Genomic DNA, 22,760 nt, shown 5'->3' on the forward strand with positions numbered 1-22,760 from the left:
TCACGTAAGGTAAATCAAAACTGAATTTCTTGGCCATGTGGTCGGCGAAGGTCAGGATGAAAATCTAAAAGCACATATGGCAAATAAATCAATTTTAAGGTTGCCTGATGAAAGTAAACTTTCATTGTACGCACTGATGCATCAGCTGAAGGATTGGGAGCAGTATTGATGTTGGAACATGATGGTGAAAACCATTGTCATGTATACAAGCAAAACAATTCTTCCCAGAGAAATCAAGTACTCCACTATTGAACATGAATGTTCGGCTATGAGTTGGGCATTGAAGAAACTCCACAAGCATGTGTATGGGAGGGACGAACTCATGGGGAGAGTGACGGGAGATTCAAACAGCCAAGTGGCCAGTTGGACGAAGTGGGGAGTTCATAGTGGTGATAGAGCGACGAATGTGGAGTTATTTATTCAGTGTTACGAATCACAGTGAGAGAGGTGATATACATTATTCCTCCACTGACTTTATTATTGATGTAGTTTCATAAACCTACCATACATTGCATGAGAAGTCTTAGATGTGTTCCTGGTCATCGCAGTGGGCATTACATTTTATTCTTAGACACTATAAACATAGTAAAAATAACAACATTAAAGTACTGTGGAGTATTGACCTTCAGAATATCTCATGTATGCAAAAACACAAACTCCTTTTCTTGACAAACACTGCTTTATTTGTACAGCATCGGTGCACCAGGGTAGTCCAGTCAATTTGGCACTCATGGTGTGCATGTCTTTTATACCATGGTACCACAGGTGTCAGAATGAGATCACCAGGGAATCAATGAGAACTACTCTGAGGGCCTCCAGCACAGTGACCATATAACTCAGAAACTGGCCCAGTTTTAATGATCTCGCCCACAGCATCACTTCACCTTGGTGTTCGGCAGTGTCACTTTAGTATATTACGGAGTGCAACCAAGGCTAAACTTAAAGACACACTCTCAGTAAAACAACTCTTTAAACCCGCAAACAAGGCTCTGTGTCCCATTCTCTACAACACGAGTATGAAGTTTTACAAAAAAATTACTTTCAGGCATGTCACTGCAGTTTGGCTGTAACATCCAATCCATTACCAGATAGCAATATCGCGGGGTATCTAACATCGCTTTCAGTTCTTTATTCTCACTAATGAAGACATCGCTTCAACGTTAAAGTGGCGTGCCTGCAAACTCATGTCACACAGCTCTGAACACGCAACGAAAGTTCATATGTACAAGATAAGAACTCGATTTACTGCATCTTCCATTGATGTCAATGACTATGATTACAGTAACGTGTCGTGAATCTGCAGAGTATGAAAAAGCAAAGTGGTGGGCAATGTTAGATGTGAATCCAGCGATTGCTTCTATGTACTTGGCGAACCAGTAAGTACGAGAAGTGCAACGACCGTGATGGCCGTGGATGCTTTCCTTTGTGCCCCCTGAGCCAGACCCTCCCCCTGCACCCTGGGACCCCTGTGGTGACCCGAGACAGGAACTCCTGTGGGGCACACGATGCTGGTGTTCAGCGAAGTCCAGGGCACCTGCACCTCAGGGTTTGTGACCATGCCTTGCACCTGTACAGGAGGAACATATGGAGATGAGTGATAATGAGTTTGTGGGTTCCAGTAGGTTCCATTAACATTTGCTTACACATAGATTGCAGTGGACTGCATTGTTAAAGAAACATCCCTGAAGATAACATCACAAAATTACTTTTGCATTCTATGTAAAACTGAAATATTTAATACTCTTTGGTTCTATTGAAATATTATTTAATTCTCAGAGCTGGAATACGCTGAATTAATAAACCAAATTTTATGTTTTGTGCAGTCATTGGTGACCAACTCGCTCCTCTTGAGAACCCGACACAAAATTTGGTTTGGCATAAGAATTGGTTGGATGCAATGATTGCATGATTATGGGGTTCAGGCAGACACGGGACTGACTGGACAGGAACGGCATTCGGACGGACGGACAGAACGTTCGGGTGGACAGAATTGGTCAGACAGACACGGGGTTTGGGCAGACATGGGATTGGCTGGACAGACAAGGGGTTTGGGTGGATGGACTTGTGGTTCCGGTTGATACAGGACCGGGCAGACGTGGGCCTCAGTGAGGCAGAGAGAGCTACTCACCGACCACTCCTCCAGCTCGTATTTGGAGCATCGGATGTTAACGGGCAGTCTCAGCACGAGCTGGTTGAAGTGGCGGCGCTGGCGGCGGCCCCAGCGGAAGCGGTCCATAGCCTCCGTGAATGTCAAATTGCGGTACTGTATGGGATCCTTGATGAGGAACGGCCATGTCCTGAATTGTGGGCAGCAGAACAGGGGCCCACAGTGCATTGTGTGTGGTACAATGTTAGCCAAGAGCAAACCATTTAGAGAGTGCAGACAAAACAGTCACAGTCTTGCCCTTCCAATGTGAGATTCCCGAGTGGTGGCATGACAGGGAACAGCAATGTCACTACATGTCAGTGAGGGACAAAAGTATTTGATCTCCTGCTGATTTTGTACGTTTGCCCACTGACAAAGAAATGATCAGTCTATAATTGTAATGCTAGGTTTAATTGAACAGTGACAGACAAAATAACAACAACAAAATCAAGAAAAACGCATGTCAAAAATTTTATAAATTGATTTGCATTTTAATGAGGGAAATAAGTATTTGACCCCCTCTCAATCAGAAAGATTTCTGGCTCCCAGGTGTCTTTTATACAGGTAACGAGCTGAGATTAGGAGCACACTCTTAAAGGGAGTTCTCCTAATCTCAGCTTGTTACCTGTATAAAAGACACCTGTCCACAGAAGCAATCAATCAATCAGATTCCAAACTCTCCACCATGGCCAAGACCAAAGAGCTCTCCAAGGATGTCAGGGACAAGAGTGTAGACCTACACAAAGCTGGAATGGGCTACAAAACCATTGCCAAGCAGCTTGGTGAGAAGGTGACAACAGTTGGTGCGATTATTCACAAATGGAAGAAACACAAAAGAACTGTCAATCTCCCTCGGCCAGGGGCTCCATGCAAGATCTCACCTCGTGGAGTTGCAATAATCATGAGAACGGTGAGGAATCAGCCTAGAACTACACGGGAGGATCGTGTCAATGATCTCAATGCAGATGGGACCATAGTCACCAAGAAAACAATTGATAACACACTACGCCGTGAAGGACTGAAATCCTGCAGCGCCCACAAGGTCCCCCTGTTCAAGAAAGCACATATACATGCCCGTCTGAAGTTTTCCAATAAACATCTGAATGATTCAGAGAACAACTGGGTGAAAGTGTTGTGGTCAGATTAGACCAAAATGGAGCTCTTTGGCATCAACTCAACTCGCCGTGTTTGGAGGAGGAGGAATGCTGCCTATGACCCCAAGAACACCATCCTCACCATTAAATATGGAGGTGGAAACATGCTTTGGGGGTGTTTTTCTGCTAAGGGGACAGGACAACTTCACCGCATCAAAGCGACGATGGACGGGACCATGTACCGTCAAATCTGGGGTGAGAACCTCCTTCCCTCAGCCAGGGCATTGAAAATAGGTCGTGGATGGGTATTCCAGCATGACAATGACCCAAAACACACGGCCAAGGCAACAAAGGAGTGGCTCAAGAAGAAGCACATTAAGGTCCTGGAGTGGCCTAGCCAGTCTCCAGACCTTAATCCCATAGAAAATCTGTGGAGGGAGCTGAAGGTTCGAGTTGCCAAACGTCAGCCTCGAAACTTTAATGACTTGGAGAAGATCTGCAAAGAGGAGTGGGACAAAATCCCTCCTGAGATGTGTGCAAACCTGGTGGCCAACTACAAGAAATGTCTGACCTCTGTGATTGCCAACAAGGGTTTTGCCACCAAGTACTAAGTCATGTTTTGCAGAGGGGTCAAATACTTATTTTCCTCATTAAAATGCAAATCAATTTATAACATTTTTGAAATGCGTTTTTCTGGATTTGTTTGTTGTTATTCCGTCTCTCATTTTTCAAATAAACCTACCATTAAAATTATAGACTGATCATTTCTTTGTCAGTGGGCAAACGTACAAAATCAGCAGGGGATCAAATACTTTTTTCCCTCACTGTATCACACAATTCCATTAGTCTATAGGATGGTTGCTCGACTAAGTACTTTAGTACTTGGTGCTTTGGATATCTGCATAAGGGGCCACATGATTCTGCACTCTTTGGAAACTCTCTGGCAGTTTAATTAATGAGTCATGCATACAATAATCGTGCAGCTACCTCCAAAGCGTTTAAGTTGTTGTCCTTCCCCCCACCTCCGATTAGCAAGGTTGGCTATGTATGGCACAAAAGAAGTTCAATATTCATACAAAGGATGGAATGTGTTCACAATATGTTTTCATGATTTTAGAAAACTTCTTTCCTTGAGGTCGATGCTGATTTAAATAGGTGCATGGGCTGGGGGAGGCATTTCTAGAATAGATGTGACATGATGGCAAAGTTGAACATGGTTTGTTATTATGGCTCCATAGTTATACTTCACCAGTCCTGTAAATTTATTTTTGTCTTCTGAGAATGCTTAATAAATAAACACTGATGATGATAATGACATTGTATATAGCCCTTTAGAAGGGGGGCAGCTTTTTCACTGGTGTTATTATCAGAGAGGGTTGATAAACATGGGGGATTATACACAGTGCAGAGAAGACACTCACGTGACCGGCTTGTAGATATCAGTGACTCCAATGAATGCCAGCTGCCCATTGATTTCGGGCAGGCTCTGGCAGCGGGATAGGTTGACGCGTGGGTAGTAGAGCACATACGCGAGGCACATCTCGTTATGCGTGCTCTGACCACCCTGCGACGCACAAGAACACATTGACACACACACACCATGGAGGAATGGCATTTAAAAACATCCCAATATCGCGTAACCACATTCATTCAAGAAATCTGACTTCACTTGTTTGGCCATATTCACATATAATGATGAAATTACCCATTTCTACACTCCTATAAAGAGGGACGAGTTGATTCACAGGACAACCACTATTAACTTCCACTACAATGTGGTAGCTAAGTTACTGACCTCGAGGGATGATGGGAGTTAACCCCGACCAGAATTTGAACTTGCAACCTCCCAATTGCGAGCTGCTCACTAAACTGAGTTACTTAGCAAGCAAAAAATACATTAATATGAAATTAATGTGACCTTGTTATCATAGAATTAACTTTTATTCACAATAACAAATACATCATTAGACCTCCTTTGCCAGTACCAAAATGTAATAACAGGGTTTTTCCCCTTTTTTCTGGCAACAAAACTGAAACCTTTTTACAAGGATTCATGTCTGCATTAACCACAATACCTGCAGCAAAAATGCAAACAAAAAAATACTATGATAATATATGCATTTATCTAAGTAGGCATCACTTATTCTTAGTTTTTTTCGGTAAAGTCACGTTGAAGGGAAACAACAAAATAATAAAATATATATAAAACAATAAAAAAATTATCACGACGTTTCGACCATAACTCAAACGGTCGTCTTCAGGTGTGTTGGTTTGCATAAATTTATTTTTAAACGGCGCATTTATTTATTTATAAAAACGTTAGCGCCACGCGCAACGATTTGGCAGTTTATTTAGGACTAGTCCATCTATATTCTGAAAAGAGGAGGGGGGAGACGAAATTTTGTATAATGTATGCAGTCTGAAAGCCACTGTAAGCGTGAACAATCAATTAAGACCTGAAATGGTTTATCAAATCTTTCCAATGATTGCTAAGATAGAATCCATCTTCTCGGTTGAAATTGTCTCTGTGCTTGTATATGTGGATAGCCTCATGAACGAATCTCTCATGGAAGCCAGATGGCTTACAAAGAACCTCTGTCTTGGAAAAGTCAATGGCTTTCTGAGATAAGAACTAAGCTAGTTTTGAAAAGAATTTGTTTCGCATTAGAAGAAGTTACAGCAGCAGAGGTCAGTGTAAATGCGATTGGTATTACCCCAGAGTCGCGGCATCTCTTCAGGAAGGTGAGAGACTCGATCAGCTGAGCTTTCTTATCCCGGAGTTTGTTGAAGGATCTTAAAGTTATGTGAAAACCCTCCCCGTAGAGGCGATTAAATTTTGATTTAAAGCTTTCGTGACTGCAGTAATTCATATTCTTAGTTTTTTCGGTAAAGTCACGTTGAAGGGAAACAACAAAATAATAAAATATATATAAAACAATAAAAAAATTCTCACGACGTTTCGACCATAACTCAAACGGTCGTCTTCAGGTGTGTTGGTTTGCATAAATTTATTTTTAAACGGCGCATTTATTTATTTATAAAAACGTTAGCGCCACGCGCAACGATTTGGCAGTTTATTTAGGACTAGTCCATCTATATTCTGAAAAGAGGAGGGGGGAGACGAAATTTTTTATAATGTATGCTGTCTGAAAGCCACTGTAAGCGTCAACAACCAATTAAGACCTGAAATGGTTTATCAAATCTTTCCAATGATTGCTAAGATAGAATCCATCTTCTCGGTTGAAATTGTCTCTGTGCTTGTATATGTGGATAGCCTCATGAACGAATCTCTCATGGAAGCCAGATGGCTTACAAAGAACCTCTGTCTTGGAAAAGTCAATGGCTTTCTGAGATAAGAGCTAAGCTAGTTTTGAAAAGAATTCGTTTCGCATTAGAAGAAGTTACAGCAGCAGAGGTCAGTGTAAATGCGATTGGTATTACCCCAGAGTCGCGGCATCTCTTCAGGAAGGTGAGAGACTCGATCAGCTGAGCTTTCTTATCCCGGAGTTTGTTGAAGGATCTTAAAGTTATGTGAAAACCCTCCCCGTAGAGGCGATTAAATTTTGATTTAAAGCTTTCGTGACTGCAGTAATTCATATTCTTAGTTTTTTCGGTAAAGTCACGTTGAAGGGAAACAACAAAATAATAAAATATATATAAAACAATAAAAAATTAAATAAATGCGCCGTTTAAAAATAAATTTATGCAAACCAACACACCTGAAGACGACCGTTTGAGTTATGGTCGAAACGTCGTGAGAATTTTTTTTATTGTTTTATATATATTTTATTATTTTGTTGTTTCCCTTCAACGTGACTTTACCGAAAAAACTAAGAATATGAATTACTGCAGTCACGAAAGCTTTAAATCAAAATTTAATCGCCTCTACGGGGAGGGTTTTCACATAACTTTAAGATCCTTCAACAAACTCCGGGATAAGAAAGCTCAGCTGATCGAGTCTCTCACCTTCCTGAAGAGATGCCGCGACTCTGGGGTAATACCAATCGCATTTACACTGACCTCTGCTGCTGTAACTTCTTCTAATGCGAAACAAAATCTTTTCAAAACTAGCTTAGTTCTTATCTCAGAAAGCCATTGACTTTTCCAAGACAGAGGTTCTTTGTAAGCCATCTGGCTTCCATGAGAGATTCGTTCATGAGGCTATCCACATATACAAGCACAGAGACAATTTCAACCGAGAAGATGGATTCTATCTTAGCAATCATTGGAAAGATTTGATAAACCATTTCAGGTCTTAATTGATTGTTCACGCTTACAGTGGCTTTCAGACTGCATACATTATACAAAATTTCGTCTCCCCCCTCCTCTTTTCAGAATATAGATGGACTAGTCCTAAATAAACTGCCAAATCGTTGCGCGTGGCGCTAACGTTTTTATAAATAAATAAATGCGCTGTTTAAAAATAAATTTATGCAAACCAACACACCTGAAGACGACCGTTTGAGTTATGGTCGAAACATCGTGAGAATTTTTTTTATTGTTGTATATATTTTATTATTTTGTTGTTTCCCTTCAACGTGACTTTACTGAAAAAACTAAGAATATGAATTACTGCAGTCACGAAAGCTTTAAATCAAAATTTAATCGCCTCTACGGGGAGGGTTTTCACATAACTTTAAGATCCTTCAACAAACTCCGGGATAAGAAAGCTCAGCTGATCGAGTCTCTCACCTTCCTGAAGAGATGCCGCGACTCTGGGGTAATACCAATCGCATTTACACTGACCTCTGCTGCTGTAACTTCTTCTAATGCGAAACGAATTCTTTTCAAAACTAGCTTAGCTCTTATCTCAGAAAGCCATTGACTTTTCCAAGACAGAGGTTCTTTGTAAGCCATCTGGCTTCCATGAGAGATTCGTTCATGAGGCTATCCACATATACAAGCACAGAGACAATTTCAACCGAGAAGATGGATTCTATCTTAGCAATCATTGGAAAGATTTGATAAAACATTTCAGCTCTTAATTGATTGTTGACGCTTACAGTGGCTTTCAGACAGCATACATTATAAAAAATTTAGTCTCCCCCCTCCTCTTTTCAGAATATAGATGGACTAGTCCTAAATAAACTGCCAAATCGTTGCGCGTGGCGCTAACATTTTTATAAATAAATAAATGCGCCGTTTAAAAATACATTTATGCAAACCAACACACCTGAAGACGACCGTTTGAGTTATGGTCGAAACGTCGTGAGATTTTTTTTATTGTTTTATATATATTTTATTATTTTGTTGTTTCCCTTCAACGTGACTTTACCGAAAAAACTAAGAATATGAATTACTGCAGTCACGAAAGCTTTAAATCAAAATTTAGGCATCACTTGTTTCACAACATCTCACTTGGTTTGTTAATGTATACTACAAACTCCTAAATATAAACCATCTGCTATCGAATCTATCATACAGCTGAGCAATGTCAATGCTCTCATCTGTATATTCTGGAGGGAAAATAGCAATGAAGTACTTTCAACATAGATTGTTTTATGGAACATTATGTGTACCAGTGCAATTCACTCATAATAATGATAACCCGAGCATGTGTGTTACAAATGAGCATTTAGTATTGCACAATTCCTGTTTCCAGCCCTAAGTCAGTGGTTGAATGACACATTCCTATGTTAGAGAAACGTTATCCATAGGACAACCACTGTTCATATCCCCACCAAATGGTACTAATTTTATTGACATAGGGTGGTGATGGGCTGATACAACCTCCAACGAGGGTTTGATTTCCCAACCTTCCAAATTCGAGCTGCTCGCTTTACGGCTGACCCACCAATTAATTGTCACAATTTGAGTTGTGGTGAATGTGGTGCCTCTGGTAGCTACTGGTATGACAATAAATAATCACATGCAAACACATTATTTTTAATGCTAAATACTCTATTTGATGAATTTATTGTAAACGTAGCAATTACATTTCATAATCATTGTATGCCTAGCTTGGGTGTTAATCACAAGCACCAAATACGCATGTGCGTGTGTTCCCTGTGCACATCCTGTGCAGTCGAAGCCCCTAAGAGTGTATATTGTTGTGCTGGCTGGTTGCGACTTCCTCCTGTAAGGCAATGGTGAGGTGCGGCCACCTTACCCACGTCATGTTCACTCGCCCCTCCGTATTGTACACGCACTCCGTGGTCAGGTGATCTCCCTGGGAAACACAGCACAGTAGAATAGGGTGCAGGTGAAATGTTAGCTCACAAGAATTGTCAAAAAACCCTAGTGATCAACTCAGCATGGGTAGTCCTTCACCCAGCAGGAGAGAATTGGCAGAGCTGTTAATTATCATGGATATTCATAATATTTATATATCCACAAAAGCTTAAATGGGTTAAGAATTTTTTGCGACACTCTTATGGAAAACGTCCGCTGCTACATATCATGATGTGTAATGTAAAAGAGAGTTTAAATTTCGTGTCAAGTGTTGCATCGAGTGTTGATGGGCGTGGAGGAAAACAGGGAGACACATGCTACTTTAAAGATAGTTTGTTGAGCTTGTGTTTTAGCACTCGTGGTTGCACTTAAGATTAGGATTATGAAGTTATATTTGTTAGGAGACCATCCTCAGTAAGTTCACGACTGTTATAGTTGGTTAGGTTCCATGGAGATGAAAATAGACAACAATCCCAAAGCAACTGTGCTGCAAGATCACAGATATACCAATTACAGCAAATAGATTCTTGAATCGAAATATACAGCTTTTATTACTACCCCCTCATGTGTGTGCGTTTTCATTGAGTACACTGGTATCCTTCCACCCACCAAACACATGAATGAAATTGGCCAAATTTTCCAATGTAGGACATCAGCTGGATAGGTGATGGAGCAGGGGGTGCAAAGAATCACAGGGTACGAACAAGACACCTTCTACATTTGACCACAACTACTGTATGTACAACACACGGACTCAGTCTCGTGAATTAAACCTTGTTAAATTTGAGAGAGAATTGACAGGTATAAATTGGGCCATAGTTGGTATCAATGAAATGAGAAGGGAAGAACTCTATATTTCTGCAGAGTGGCAATCTTTCTAATTATACAGTTATTCTTTAAGAAGAACGTTGAGACTCAGCAGAGCTTTCCTGGATATATCGTTAAAATCTTCCTGCCTGATTCCGCAGCCATGCCCTCAGCCTGGGGACCACGTGGTGTGTCGAGGGTCTGGGTACCGGCAAGAGGAGCCTCTCGCTGGGCAGCATATGCAGCTCCTGGAAGTTGAAGTCATACTCCGAGTCTCGCGCCAACAGCGGTAGCTCACGGTCACCGCGCCAGTGTCGCACGAGAAGCTCGCGCCCCACTAAGTGCGCATGCAGCAGCACAGCGAACACCGACACGCCCTGCGGGCGCTCTGTGCCCAGTGCCTGCAGAAACACGTGAAGACGTGGTGTGGGGAAAACAAGTGACAAACAACCCTGACAAGGCAACACTTACCTCTTCTATTTAGATGATTACTAGTTTAGTTTTACTAGGTAAAGCCCACTAGCTCTTTTTCAGAATCGACCTGGTGACAAATGATAGCTCAACAAAGTGGCTTATTATATGGAAATGTATAGCAAGCAAATAATGCAACGCATATTTCTAAATGTCGAGGGAAAAACATTCGAAACTCCAAATATACAGCAGGCATCAAGGTTGGAATCGAACCCACAACTTCCTGCACACCAAGTGAGGGAGATAACACCTCGCCGAGATGTTTTTACAAAATTAATGTGCCTCACTGCTCAATCCATGAGGTGATCCTAACTCCAGTTAAAGCCCTGAACTAGTGGTGAAAAGTCGAGTGGCATGGCAGTCGCCAGTATATCCATGGGATAAGCGCTGCTGACACTCTGCAAAGTGGGACATATTTTAATGAGCTCTAGAGGAATGATAGGCTGTCAACGCCTGACTAGGATATGAACTCACAGCTTACAGATTGTGGGTCAGTATACTCTATTTAACCAAAATATTATATCAACCCATGGAGACACATTAAACATCATTGCCTCTTTTGCAATGGTGACCTCGCGTAAAAAAATATATAACAACATTGCCCGCTCTTAATGCTGCACAGAGAAATATTCGCTCAAGTGATATCCAAAACCATCGCCTATGTTTTAAAATCCCACTGGTATATCTGTTCACATGGGGATTAAAGTAACAATGCTTTCACAATATGTGAAAACATTACTTGTTAATTTGGTCAAATCCATTGCTGGTGTGTTCCCAACAGCATTATTTTAATGTAGTTTATTGCTAAAGTAACATCTCTTGATAATTGCGGCTATTCAGGAATTAACATTTATCCAAAAGAATCATAAAGGTGCTTTAGCTTAGTCTGGTACTCTATAGGTATTTGCTTCACTTGATGTGCATGTTGTACTTGGGAAACTTCGGGAAAGAGACAATGGCTGGCAGTTCTAATGTCCAAGGCTAGAGAGTAAGAAAGGAGGAGAAATGTTGCATCCTAAAAGATAGTAAGCGAGCCCAGTATAGATAAGAGGAAATAGTCAATGTGGTAGAAGAGTGCACCTTATTCTAATTTGGGAATTTTGACGTCGCATCATACATCCGAGGACACACGCACCAGCTTATCCACTGACCAGCTCGCCCACTTACTTACCGGCTCGCCCACTTGCTTGCCGGCTCGCCCACTTGCTTACCGGCTCGCCCACTTACTTGCCAGGAGCTCGCCCACTTACTTGCCAGCAGCTTGCCCACTTACTTGCCAGCTCGCCCACTTACTTGCCAGCTCGCCCACTTACTTACCAACAGCTCGCCCACTTACTTACCAGCTCACCCACTTGCTTACCGGCTCGCCCACTTACTTGCCAGCTGATCGCCCACTTACTTGCCAGCTCGCCCACTTACTTGCCAGCAGCTCGCCCACTTACTTGCCAGCTCGCCCACTTACTTGCCAGCAGCTTGCCCACTTACTTGCCAGCTCGCCCACTTACTTGCCAGCTCGCCCACTTACTTACCAACAGCTCGCCCACTTACTTATCAGCTCACCCACTTGCTTACCGGCTCGCCCACTTACTTGCCAGCTGATCGCCCACTTACTTGCCAGCTCGCCCACTTACTTGCCAGCAGCTCGCCCACTTACTTGCCAGCTCGCCCACTTACTTACCAGCTAATCCACTTACTTACCAGCTCGCCCACTTACTTGCCAGCAGCTCGCCCACTTACTTGCCAGCAGCTCGCCCACTTACTTGCCAGCTCGCCCACTTACTTACCAGCTCGCCCACTTACTTGCCAGCAGCTCGCCCACTTACTTGCCAGCAGCTCGCCCACTTACTTGCCAGCGCGCCCACTTACTTACCAGCTCACCCGCTTACTTGCCAGCAGCTCGCCCACTTACTTACCAGGTCGCCACTTACTTGCCAGCAGCTCGCCCACTTACTTGCCAGCTCGCCCACTTACTTGCCAGCTCGCCCACTTGCTTACCAGCTTGCCCACTTACTTGCCAGCAGCTCGCCCACTTACTTGCCAGCTCGCCCACTTACTTGCCAGCAGCTCGCCCACTTACTTGCCAGCTCACCCACTTACTTACCAGCTCGCCCACTTACTTGCCAGCTCGCCCACTTACTTGCCAGCAGCTCGCCCACTTACTTGCCAGCTCACCCACTTACTTACCAGCTCGCCCACTTACTTGCCAGCAGCTCGTCCACTTACTTACCAGCTCGCCCACTTACTTGCCAGAAGCTCGCCCACCTACTTGCCAGCTCGCCCACTTACTTGCCAGCAGCTCGCCCACTTACTTGCTAGCTCACCCACTTACCTGCCAGCTCGCCCACTTACTTGCCAGCTCGCCCACTTGCTTACCAGCTCGCTCACTTACTTGCCAGCAGCTCGCCCACTTACTTGCCAGCAGCTCGCCCACTTACTTGCCAGCTCGCCCACTTACTTACCAGCTCGCCCACTTACTTACCAGCTCGCCCGCTTACTTACCAGCAGCTCGCCCACTTACTTACCAGCTCGCCCACTTACTTGCCAGCAGCTCACCCACTTACTTGCCAGCAGCTCGCCCACTTACTTACCAGCTCGCCCACTTACTTGCCAGCAGCTCGCCCACTTACTTGCCAGCTCGCCCACTTGCTTACTAGGTCGCCCACTTACTTGCCAGCAGTTCGCCCACTTACTTGCCAGCTCGCCCACTTGCTTACCAGCTCGCCCACTTACTTGCCAGCAGCTCGCCCACTTACTTGCCAGCTCGCCCACTTACTTGCCAGCTGATCGCCCACTTACTTGCCAGCTCACCCACTTACTTACCAGCTCGCCCACTTACTTGCCAGCAGCTCGTCCACTTACTTACCAGCTCGCCCACTTACTTGCCAGCAGCTCGCCCACTTACTTGCCAGCTCGCCCGCGTACCAGCTCGTTCAGGCACCAGCTCGTTCAGGCACCAGCTTGTTCAGGCACCAGCTTACTCATGCACCAGCTTGTCCACATATCAGTTCGCCCATGCACTAGCTCACCCAGGCACCAGCTCACCCAAGCACCAGCTCATTCACGTACCAGCTACTCATGCACCAGCTCGTGCTCGCATCAGCTGCCCACGCACTAACTGACCCAGGCACCAGCTCGCCCATGCACCAGCTTATCCAGGCACCAGCTCACCCACATACCAGCTCATGCTTGCAACAGCTCACCCAGGCATCAGGTCAACCAGGTACTAGCTCATCCACACACCAGTCCACTCTTAGGCCTTCCACAGTGCAGTTTTAACAGTCACCTGTTCCAATCAGTGCTTAAATTACAAAAAAATACCATTGGAATCACATCTGACTTTCGGGCAGGTGAATCTCACCTCATTGAGGCACTCGCGTGTGCAGTGGCCCTGGGAGACCCAGTGTGGGGCGTGAGGCGGCACCATGTGATACAGGCTGACCCAGACACCCGTCTCCATGACACCCGCATCATAGGCACGCAGCTGTGCCGTGTAGTGGAGACGCAGCCCTGAATTGTCCCGTATACCTGGGCATCATGCAACACAAAACCAGAGATACGCACGCTTGTTTGCATGTGTTACAGCCATGTGCATGTGCACACACATGCAAACTCATGCGCAACTATCTGTACACAGACATGAACACTCTTACACATGTGCATATATGCAGAAGTGCACCACATACAGTGAGGGAAAAAAAGTATTTGATCCCCTGCTGATTTTGTACGTTTGCCCACTGACAAAGAAATGATCAGTCTATAATTTTAATGGTAGGTTTATTTGAACAGTGAGAGATAGAATAACAACAAAAATCCGGAAAAACGCATGGACGAAGGACGGTCCCGCCAGCAGAGGGTCGCTGGGACAGGGACGGGTATGCGTCGAGGACCAGAAGCAGCCCTCACTTAACGGAAGAGCGTGGCCCGCCCTTGCCCCACGGTGTCCCGTGTAGGGGAAATGGGCCGGCAACTGGAACTCGCTCCCGAGGACAGACTTTCCATTGACTTTGCGTGTTGCGGTTCTTGTACAAAGTTGTTGTGTTGTTTCGTTGTTATGTCCGCGGTACTCCACTACTCAGAATTCGAAGTATCGTCGTAGCCGGGACGGCTAGATTTTTTTTATCACGGGGGGGGGGGGGGTGATGTAGTGGAGTATGAAGGTGTGTTGTGGAAACTGCGTGATTGCATGATCACACGGACAGTGTGGGTTATCTGGGGTCAGCCTGTGGAGATGGCGAAAACAGTGTGGGTCGTGTTAGGACAGCCAGGTGCAAAGGCTGGGATGATGAGGTAACGGTTGGGCCAATTAAGCCAGAGGATCAGCAACGGCGGTGATTGGCTGTGGCTGTTGTCAAGGGTGAGGAGGCGTCGAGATGTCTGGAGAAAGGCAGGTGTTTGAGGACGCAAAGCGTGCGGAGGCACGCGGGCCAATTAATTAGCGATAATGAGAATGGGGATAAATTAGGGGAGACACACAGAGAGCAGGGAGTTGGAGTTGGGAGCTGGGCGAGGAAGATGTGGAGTTGGAAACAGAGTAGAAACAGAGTTTGGAAACAGAGGTTGGAAACAGAGTTTGGAGGCAGAGTGGGAAACGGAGTTGGAACAGAGTGTGAAGCAAGACGAAGTAGTTAGCAGTAGAGTGAGCGTAGCGATAGCAGAGCTGAAGACGCTGTGTGCGGAGTGTGCGAAGTCGCTGTGTGCGAAGACGCTGTGTGCGGAGGAGCTGAGGAGAATAGCCAGCAGTGGAGAGAGCGTAGCGATAGCGGAGCTGAAGACGCTGTGTGTGGAGTTGCTGAACAGGGAGTCGCTGAGTGCGAAGCAAGTGAAGTGATAGTGGGGAGACAAAGGTGGTGAGCGAGACGAGCGGAGCACGGTGAGTGAGCCGTGGTGACCAGGATACTGTGGAGTGTGGAGGACATGTTGAATGTTGTAAATAAAGCGGTGTTCGAAGAAAGACAGAAGTTGTCCACGTAAAGTCAAACACTACACATATACACATAACGCTGCGGATATTTCTTCACAGTGTGATGTCCTCTTCGCCCCCCCCCCTCCCAACATGATGCGTCCAGTTAATACTACAGAGTCCGTAGATAATAATATTATAGTGCTTAGATACCATTATTCTTGCACGGGCGGGGAGATGGGTGTGGGGGTAGCGGCCCAGCCCCCAGCCTGCCAACGCGTTACCTCCCCTGCCTCGGCAATGTAGGCCAGGACGGGGGCTCCGCACGGGACTAGGCCTCACCAAGCCTATGGTAAGTACATTTCCTTGCTTCTTACGCTACAATAACGTACGTACAAAACTGTTGTTTTATTCATCACCTTGCAAATATGATATTATTTTTGTCTCTGCGATGCATTTTTTTTTTAGATTTAAAGCTTTCGTGACTGCAAGGATCCATACTCTTTGATTCTATTCGAATAGAACCAAAGAGTATATATATTTTTTTCATAACTTGCCCATTACTTTCATCTTTTTTATTCTATCAACTCACGTTCAAATACACCTGTTTATGCAAATATCACCTTACTATTATTACATTACTTATCTTCACTTACAACTTTCGTGACTGCAGGAATTCTGATCTTTTTTGCCTGTTTCAGGTACGTCACGTAGCTACAAACATTTAAATACATTTTGCTTTTGTCACTATGCCATACACACCATACAAATCGCTCAACAAATATTTTCTGTTTATTACTTGCCCATTACTTACATCATCATTATTTTGTGTGAACTCACGTTCAAATATCAACTTTATTCTTGTGTTAACTCACGTTCTAATACACCCATTTTTACAAATATCACCTTCCTGCTATTACATTACTTCTCTTCACTTACAGCTTTCATCCCTGCAGGGTTTCATATTCTTTGACTTCTTCTGTTACGTCACGTAGCTACAAACATTTAAATAATTTCTGCATTTGTCACAATGCCATACACGCCATACAAATCGATTATTTTGGGTTTATTACTTGCCCTTTACTTTCATTTTCATTCTTGTGTGCACTCACGTTCAAATATAATCTTTATTCTTGTGTGAACTCACGTTCTAATACACATACTTTTTTAAAAATATTACCTTCCTATTCTTACATTCCTTCTCTCCACTTACAGCTTTCGTGAATGCAGGATTTCAGATTATTTGCCTCTTTCTGTTACATCACGTAACTACAAACATTTTTTACAATTTTGCATGTGTCACTATGCCATACACACCATACAAATCGTACACCTATTTTTTTGGCTTATAACTTGGCCATTGCTTTCATCTTTATTATTGTGTCAACTCACGTTAACATATCTTCTTTCTTATTGTGTCAACTCACGTTCAAATACACCAATATTTTTACATATCACCTTCCTATTCTTACATTACTTATCTTCACTTACACCTTTCGTGACTGCATTATTTCATATTCTTTGCTGCCTGGGTAAAACTACATGGCCGCGAGTCGCAGCCATTCCCTCTACACATTCGCGTGCGACAGGGATGTCCTCTGGCTCCCACATTATTTCACATCTATTTTTACCACGTACTTCATGAAGCCTTCAATCTGCTACAGATACAATGGGAGGCTGACCGATGCCTAGGTGTGCAGTCAAGGGATAGATCCCTATTGCTCAATCATGTTATGTATGCCCATTATCTGGTAATTTCTGCTCACTCAGAGGACGAGTTGGAGGCGCTGCTGCTGAACTTGGAGCTTGTCACTAAGAGGTGGGGCCTTGCCATCAGCCCCACCAAAACTAAGCACCTGCCTGGGTATTTTGTACCATCGGACACTCCACCCCCACAACTCCCAATTGGTGATGGGACGCCTGTGAGGAGAGAGTGGAGCGTTTGCCATACCTGGGCAGTGTGCTCATCACCGGCTCCGGTTTAACAGCAGAGGTCTCACTCCGAATCAATCGAGCGGCATTGTGTTTTCATCGGTTGCGTAACGCTGTGTGGAAGCTACCTGGTCTATCGCTCCACACGAAGCTTCAAGTCTTCTCGGCCATGGTCATTCCTTCCCTTCTCTACGCTTGCGAAACGTGGACCCCCCTAATGGAACATCTTCACCAGTTAGAAACATTTACGCTGGCCTGCTTAAGATCTATCCTGCTTTAACCATGCTGGATTGTGTAAGGACCTCACAAATCCTTGAAATATCTGGATAAAGTGACATCGGTAAGCTCCTCCGGCAGGCTGTGCTGGCTGGATCATGTAGCCCGCATGCCCAGTCACCGCATGCCTAAACAGCTTTTGTTCTGCCGGATTGAGGGGGCTAAACGGGTGCGGCACGGGCTGGAGAAGAGATGGCGTGATGTGGTACAGGAGGACGTGGAGCTGAGTGGACTTGCCGATGACGGGTACCAGCAGTCTCAACATCGGCCTCTGTGGAGGAGGATCGTGGAGGAGGATCGTGAAGGACTTCACTGGACAGTTGGAGGCAGTCGCCCTCCAACAACAATAGAGGGTGGAGAAGCGACACTCACAACAACGAGCGGAGCGCCGGGTGGCTAAAGCACAGCAGGTTGGCACAGTAGGGGGCACAGGTGGTGCATCAGCCAGTCATCTCAGTCAGTCGACCTGTGGCACCTGGGTCTGCCCCGTAGACCTGCCAGCGGCCGTTCTACACTTCACGTGGCCTCAAGGTGCACATAGCCTGGCACAAGCATCGTGGTGACGTCACCGCCACTTAGTGGCGAATGGCGGTTATTGTTGTCTGGCTCTATGTGCGTGTTTGAGTAGATGTGTCTTTGTGTGTGAGTCTATGTGTGTCAGTTGATGTGTGTACGGCAATGTGTGTATGTGTGTGAGAGTCCGTGTGTGTGTGCGTCGATATGTGTGTGTGTACGTCCGTGTGTGTGTGTGTGTAGGTCCATGTGTGTGTGAGTCTATCTATGTGTGTGTGTCAGTTGATGTGTGTGTGTAAGTCGATGTGTGCGCGTCGGTCCATGTGTGTGTGTGTAAGTCCATGTGTCTCTTAGTTGATATGTGTGTCTTTGTAAGTCCATATGTGTGTGTAGGTCAATGTGTGTGTGAGTCTATGTATGTGTTTGTGAGTCAATATGTGTGTGTAACTCCATGTGTGTGTCTAAACTCGATGTCTTTGTGTGTGTGGGTCAATGTCTGTGTGTAGGTCGATGTGTGTCTGTCTTTTTCGCCCGGGCAACGCCGGGTACTTACCGCTAGTAAAAAAATATTATTATGCAATTGATCCTTACCAGACAATTGGAGCGGATTGTCATAGTGCGTCTCCATGAGCACAAACACTGGGTCCCCTGGCTCACCCAGAGACAGCCCCACATGCGGTGGGTAAAGAAAGGCCTGAGAAAGAGAACGTGGAGGGGAGCACGTAACACATCAGTGAGCGGCTCGCAAACGGAAGTTGTGAGTTTCAATTCTGGTTTGCGGTTGAATCAGTCAATCATTCCTACAGGGTTCCTAAAATTGGTACCACTTTGTAGGGAAGTCAACAGTCATTGTCCAATGGAGAGACTCACCCCCGCCATAGGAATATTGAATGTCTACCTCTGGCCTAGGACTAACTATGAGATGAGCACCAACTTAATGTTCATTTGGGCAGGTAATCACTGAATGAACTAAGGGATATGGGTATCGGTTTTAGGGTACAGTGACGACCAGTAGCAGGCTTTTCCCACTTTATTTTGGCTTTAACACCACACTCCACATGATCGAATTATTTGGTACATTTGTGATGGGGACCATATCTTTTTTAAGTATTTAGCACAAGACTAAGTAATTTATTTTATTTGTAAAAACAATCCTTGTGAGTGAAACCAAGCAAAATTTGGAGGCTAAACTTTTTAAAAAGTTCAAGTTATAAGCATAGATATATAATATGCAAAATCTGCAGCCTTTCCAAAACATTGTCATAAATAAAAAAAACTATGGAAGTCACTCTCATTTTTACGTAATAGATAGTGGATAAGTGGGTGCAATGGTGAGCGGGTGTGTGGGCGTGTGTCCGGCTGAGCGGGTGAGAGGGTGGATGGGCAGGTGGGTGCACGGATGACTGAGCGTGTGGGTATGCTGGTGTGCGCATAGGTGGCTGTTCAGGTACCGAGACATGCAGGTGCTCTGGTATGAGATTTGACCGATGTCAGGGTAAGCAGATGAGCCAGGGCGCATGTGGATGCGTGAAACTATGGAAGTGTGTGGGGAGCAGTAGTGCAGCGATTAGCACGTTGCGCCACAAATCAGGCGACCCGAGTGTGATACCTGCACTGAGCCTCCCCTCGTGTGCCGTGCCAGCCTTCATTGTATGCTCGCTAACAGCACTTACCCCAAAAGCCTATTAAGGCTATAGGGGGATCTTTGTCTTTGTATGGGAGTGTGAGCAGGTGAGCAGGTGGGTAGGTCTGTGGGTGGATGTTCACGAGGTGAGATGGCTGAGTGAGTGGAGAGCGGTGTGGGTGAGTGTACGCTCGCACTCCGCCGCCGATGGCCCAAGCGAAGAGGATGCTCTCGCAGGAGCGGAACTCCTCTGGCATGTTGGCCTGGTAACAGCGGTGGCCCGACTGTAGAATGGCCTCATGTAGGCCCAGGGCGCATTGGTACAGCAGGATGTGGTGCACCATGCCCTCGTGGCCAGGCTTCACCAGAGGTTCCACCTGTTCTCCGAGCGACCACAGAATCGGCATTATCAGCATCGCTAACACTGTCAGCGCCAGCAGCAAGAAACATAAACAAGGTTTGACTGTCAAGCCTTACCAGACTGTTTGTAAAATAAAGCACCAAATCAAGTTTGGTTGTGCAAACTTGCGTCAACCACAGGAAGATGGATTCCTTGACTGATTTAGGGCCACAAAGACAGAACCACACACATTTGGCCACCTTTGTGGCCTTGTTGCCAATGGTGATCACTTTGCAGCAGTACGGATTATTTTAGGCGAACCTAACCTAGAGACTCTGCTCTGAAAGCAACTGGCACTGCCGATGAGCATGGCAAGGTATTGAACCTGGCTAATTGTGAGCATGTAGGTCTATAATTAGTTTGACCAATTCCAGATTTGAAGTTTTCATGACTGCAAGGATCCATACTCTATTATTCTTTCGGTAAAGTCACGTAGGCAATAAATAAGTAAATAAATAAATAAAACTCAATACATAAAAATTATTTTTTTTTACAACTAAATAAAATTAAAAATGTGATTTAATTTTACCTACGTGACTTTACCGAAAGAACCAAAGAGTATATTTTGACCAACTTGTTGCTGACTGGATTGTGAAAGATCTGGGGCACAGTCCCACCGGTGAGCTCCTCCTTCAGGCAAGGCTGCGTTGGATGGGTTATGTAGCCCACATGTCCAACCACCGCATGTCCAAGAAGTTTCTGTTTGGCTGATTAGTACGGTTGGCTACATACGGTATGAAAGAAGTTCAATGTACATTAATACAGGGAGCTAAACGGGTTCAGTAAGGGCTAAAAAAGAGATGTGCTGATGCAATACAGGAGGATCTGGAGCTGAGTGGACTTGGTGTAACACGTAGGCTTTCGTGACCAATATCATCCATAAGAGGTTTTTGGGTTAGATCGCGTAAATATATAAATGTGTCGTTAAAACCTGCCACCACCTGACACAGCCAACTAGGAAGGGTTGTCACGTAACCAGAACGTGCCAATTCGTCACTCGTATAGAATACCGGTGTGTTGGAGAGCCAAGCCACAACATTTACCATTTGATTACGACATTTCGCCAGTAATTACAACTAGCTTCATCAGGCAACAGCCAGATTTGTGGAGAAGTCCAACTGTTTTGTTCCTTATATAGAGGCGTAGATGTGGTGACCACACACTGGTAGTGCCCTGTTTGTTGGGCACAGATTTTTTTGTGCAGGATGCCCCTCGGGTGTATCGAGATGCCGTCGGGGCAGTGCCTGCATTTTTTGAAATCCCCCACAACATATACATTGGTTAATGCGTTTGTGCTGGTTGCAGTTAGCCAGACGGTGCATGTTCCACCAGCCACACAGATGCTTGTACCACTGCAGTTGCATAAGAGCTTGGCCCTGCTAAATCTGGAGGAGGGGATCCTCTTGACCCCCTCTACCGCGATATCGTGAACACCCTCCTTAGTGGGGGCACTTACTGTCGTGCCGGCAAACTGCAATCCCTGCCTCCAAGTGGTTAATGCGGGCCATACACCGGTAACTATCCAGGCAGGCACTGTGTTGGCACATGCGACGGCAGCTCAATGCACGGAGTGAATGGCGTGCATGTCAGGTGTTGTCGAGAATGTCTCGCCTGCCAGCGACATCGAATCTGCGTGGATGCAGAGGTTGTGTCAGAAAAACAGGGATTTATCAACAGAGCAGCAAGCGCGCCTTCGGTGACTTTTGCACGAATTCCGGGACGTTTTTAGCAACGGTAAATACGACATAGGCCGGACCACCCTGTTGCAGCACCATATTCATATGGGGAACTCGCCTCTTATTCGATTAAATTATCACAGAATGAGCCTCCATAAAAAGGAATGTGTTCATCAGGCTGTTGATGAGTTGTTGGCTGCAGACATTGTCTCTCCCTCCACCAGCCCTTGGGGGTGCCCATTGTCTTGGTCAAAAAACGTGACAGCTCTTTGCGATTTTGCGTTGACTTCCGCAAGGTCAACAAAATTTCCGTAGCAGACGCATACTCGCTTCTTCGCATGGACGATTCCTTGGTGCACTGTTCTCAACCCTCGATTTGCTGTCAGGATTTTGGCAACTGCCCTTGGATGCAGAATCTAGACCTAAAACGGCATTCCGAACACCACAGGGATTGTTTCATTTCAATTGTCTCCCGATGGGGCTTCACGTCGCGCCGGCTACCTTTCAGCGCGTCATGGAATTGGTTCTATCTGGTTTGCAATGGGAATTGTGCCTTATTTATCTAGATGACATCGTCTTCGGTCGCAATTTTGACGAGCACTTGCAGAGGATGCGCTCTGTTTTCTCTCGAGTGCATGATGCAGACTTGAAATTTAAGCCGCAAAAATGACATTTGTTGCAAGCTTCGGTGACGCATTTGGGCCATGTCGTCAGCACGTGAGGGGTCGCTACCGACCTGGATAAGACGGC

The 22,760-nt window shown here is 45.2% G+C and overlaps 1 protein-coding gene across 3 annotated transcripts in view; it reads right to left on the bottom strand.

Annotated features, from left to right (window-relative positions):
• Window positions 1-453: 453 nt before the first annotated feature.
• MOXD1 (monooxygenase DBH like 1) overlaps window positions 454-22,760 on the bottom strand; it is a 44,894-nt gene continuing 22,587 nt past the window's right edge. For all 3 annotated transcript variants that reach the window (XM_032961922.2, XM_032961920.2, XM_032961921.2), the window contains 8 exons: window positions 20,132-20,311; window positions 18,902-19,004; window positions 14,048-14,214; window positions 10,428-10,619; window positions 9,350-9,409; window positions 4,662-4,804; window positions 2,129-2,297; window positions 454-1,567 (listed from right to left, as the gene is read on the bottom strand). In XM_032961922.2, the coding sequence (XP_032817813.2) occupies window positions 1,358-1,567; window positions 2,129-2,297; window positions 4,662-4,804; window positions 9,350-9,409; window positions 10,428-10,619; window positions 14,048-14,214; window positions 18,902-19,004; window positions 20,132-20,311 (1,224 nt within the window). In that variant the 3' untranslated portion in view covers window positions 454-1,357. The remainder of the gene's footprint in view (window positions 1,568-2,128; window positions 2,298-4,661; window positions 4,805-9,349; window positions 9,410-10,427; window positions 10,620-14,047; window positions 14,215-18,901; window positions 19,005-20,131; window positions 20,312-22,760) is intronic.

Source organism: Petromyzon marinus, chromosome 27 (genome assembly GCF_048934315.1).
Source record: "Petromyzon marinus isolate PM22_M1 ecotype Great Lakes invasive population chromosome 27, UKy_Petmar_22M1.pri1.0, whole genome shotgun sequence".
Lineage (NCBI taxonomy): Eukaryota > Metazoa > Chordata > Hyperoartia > Petromyzontiformes > Petromyzontidae > Petromyzon > Petromyzon marinus.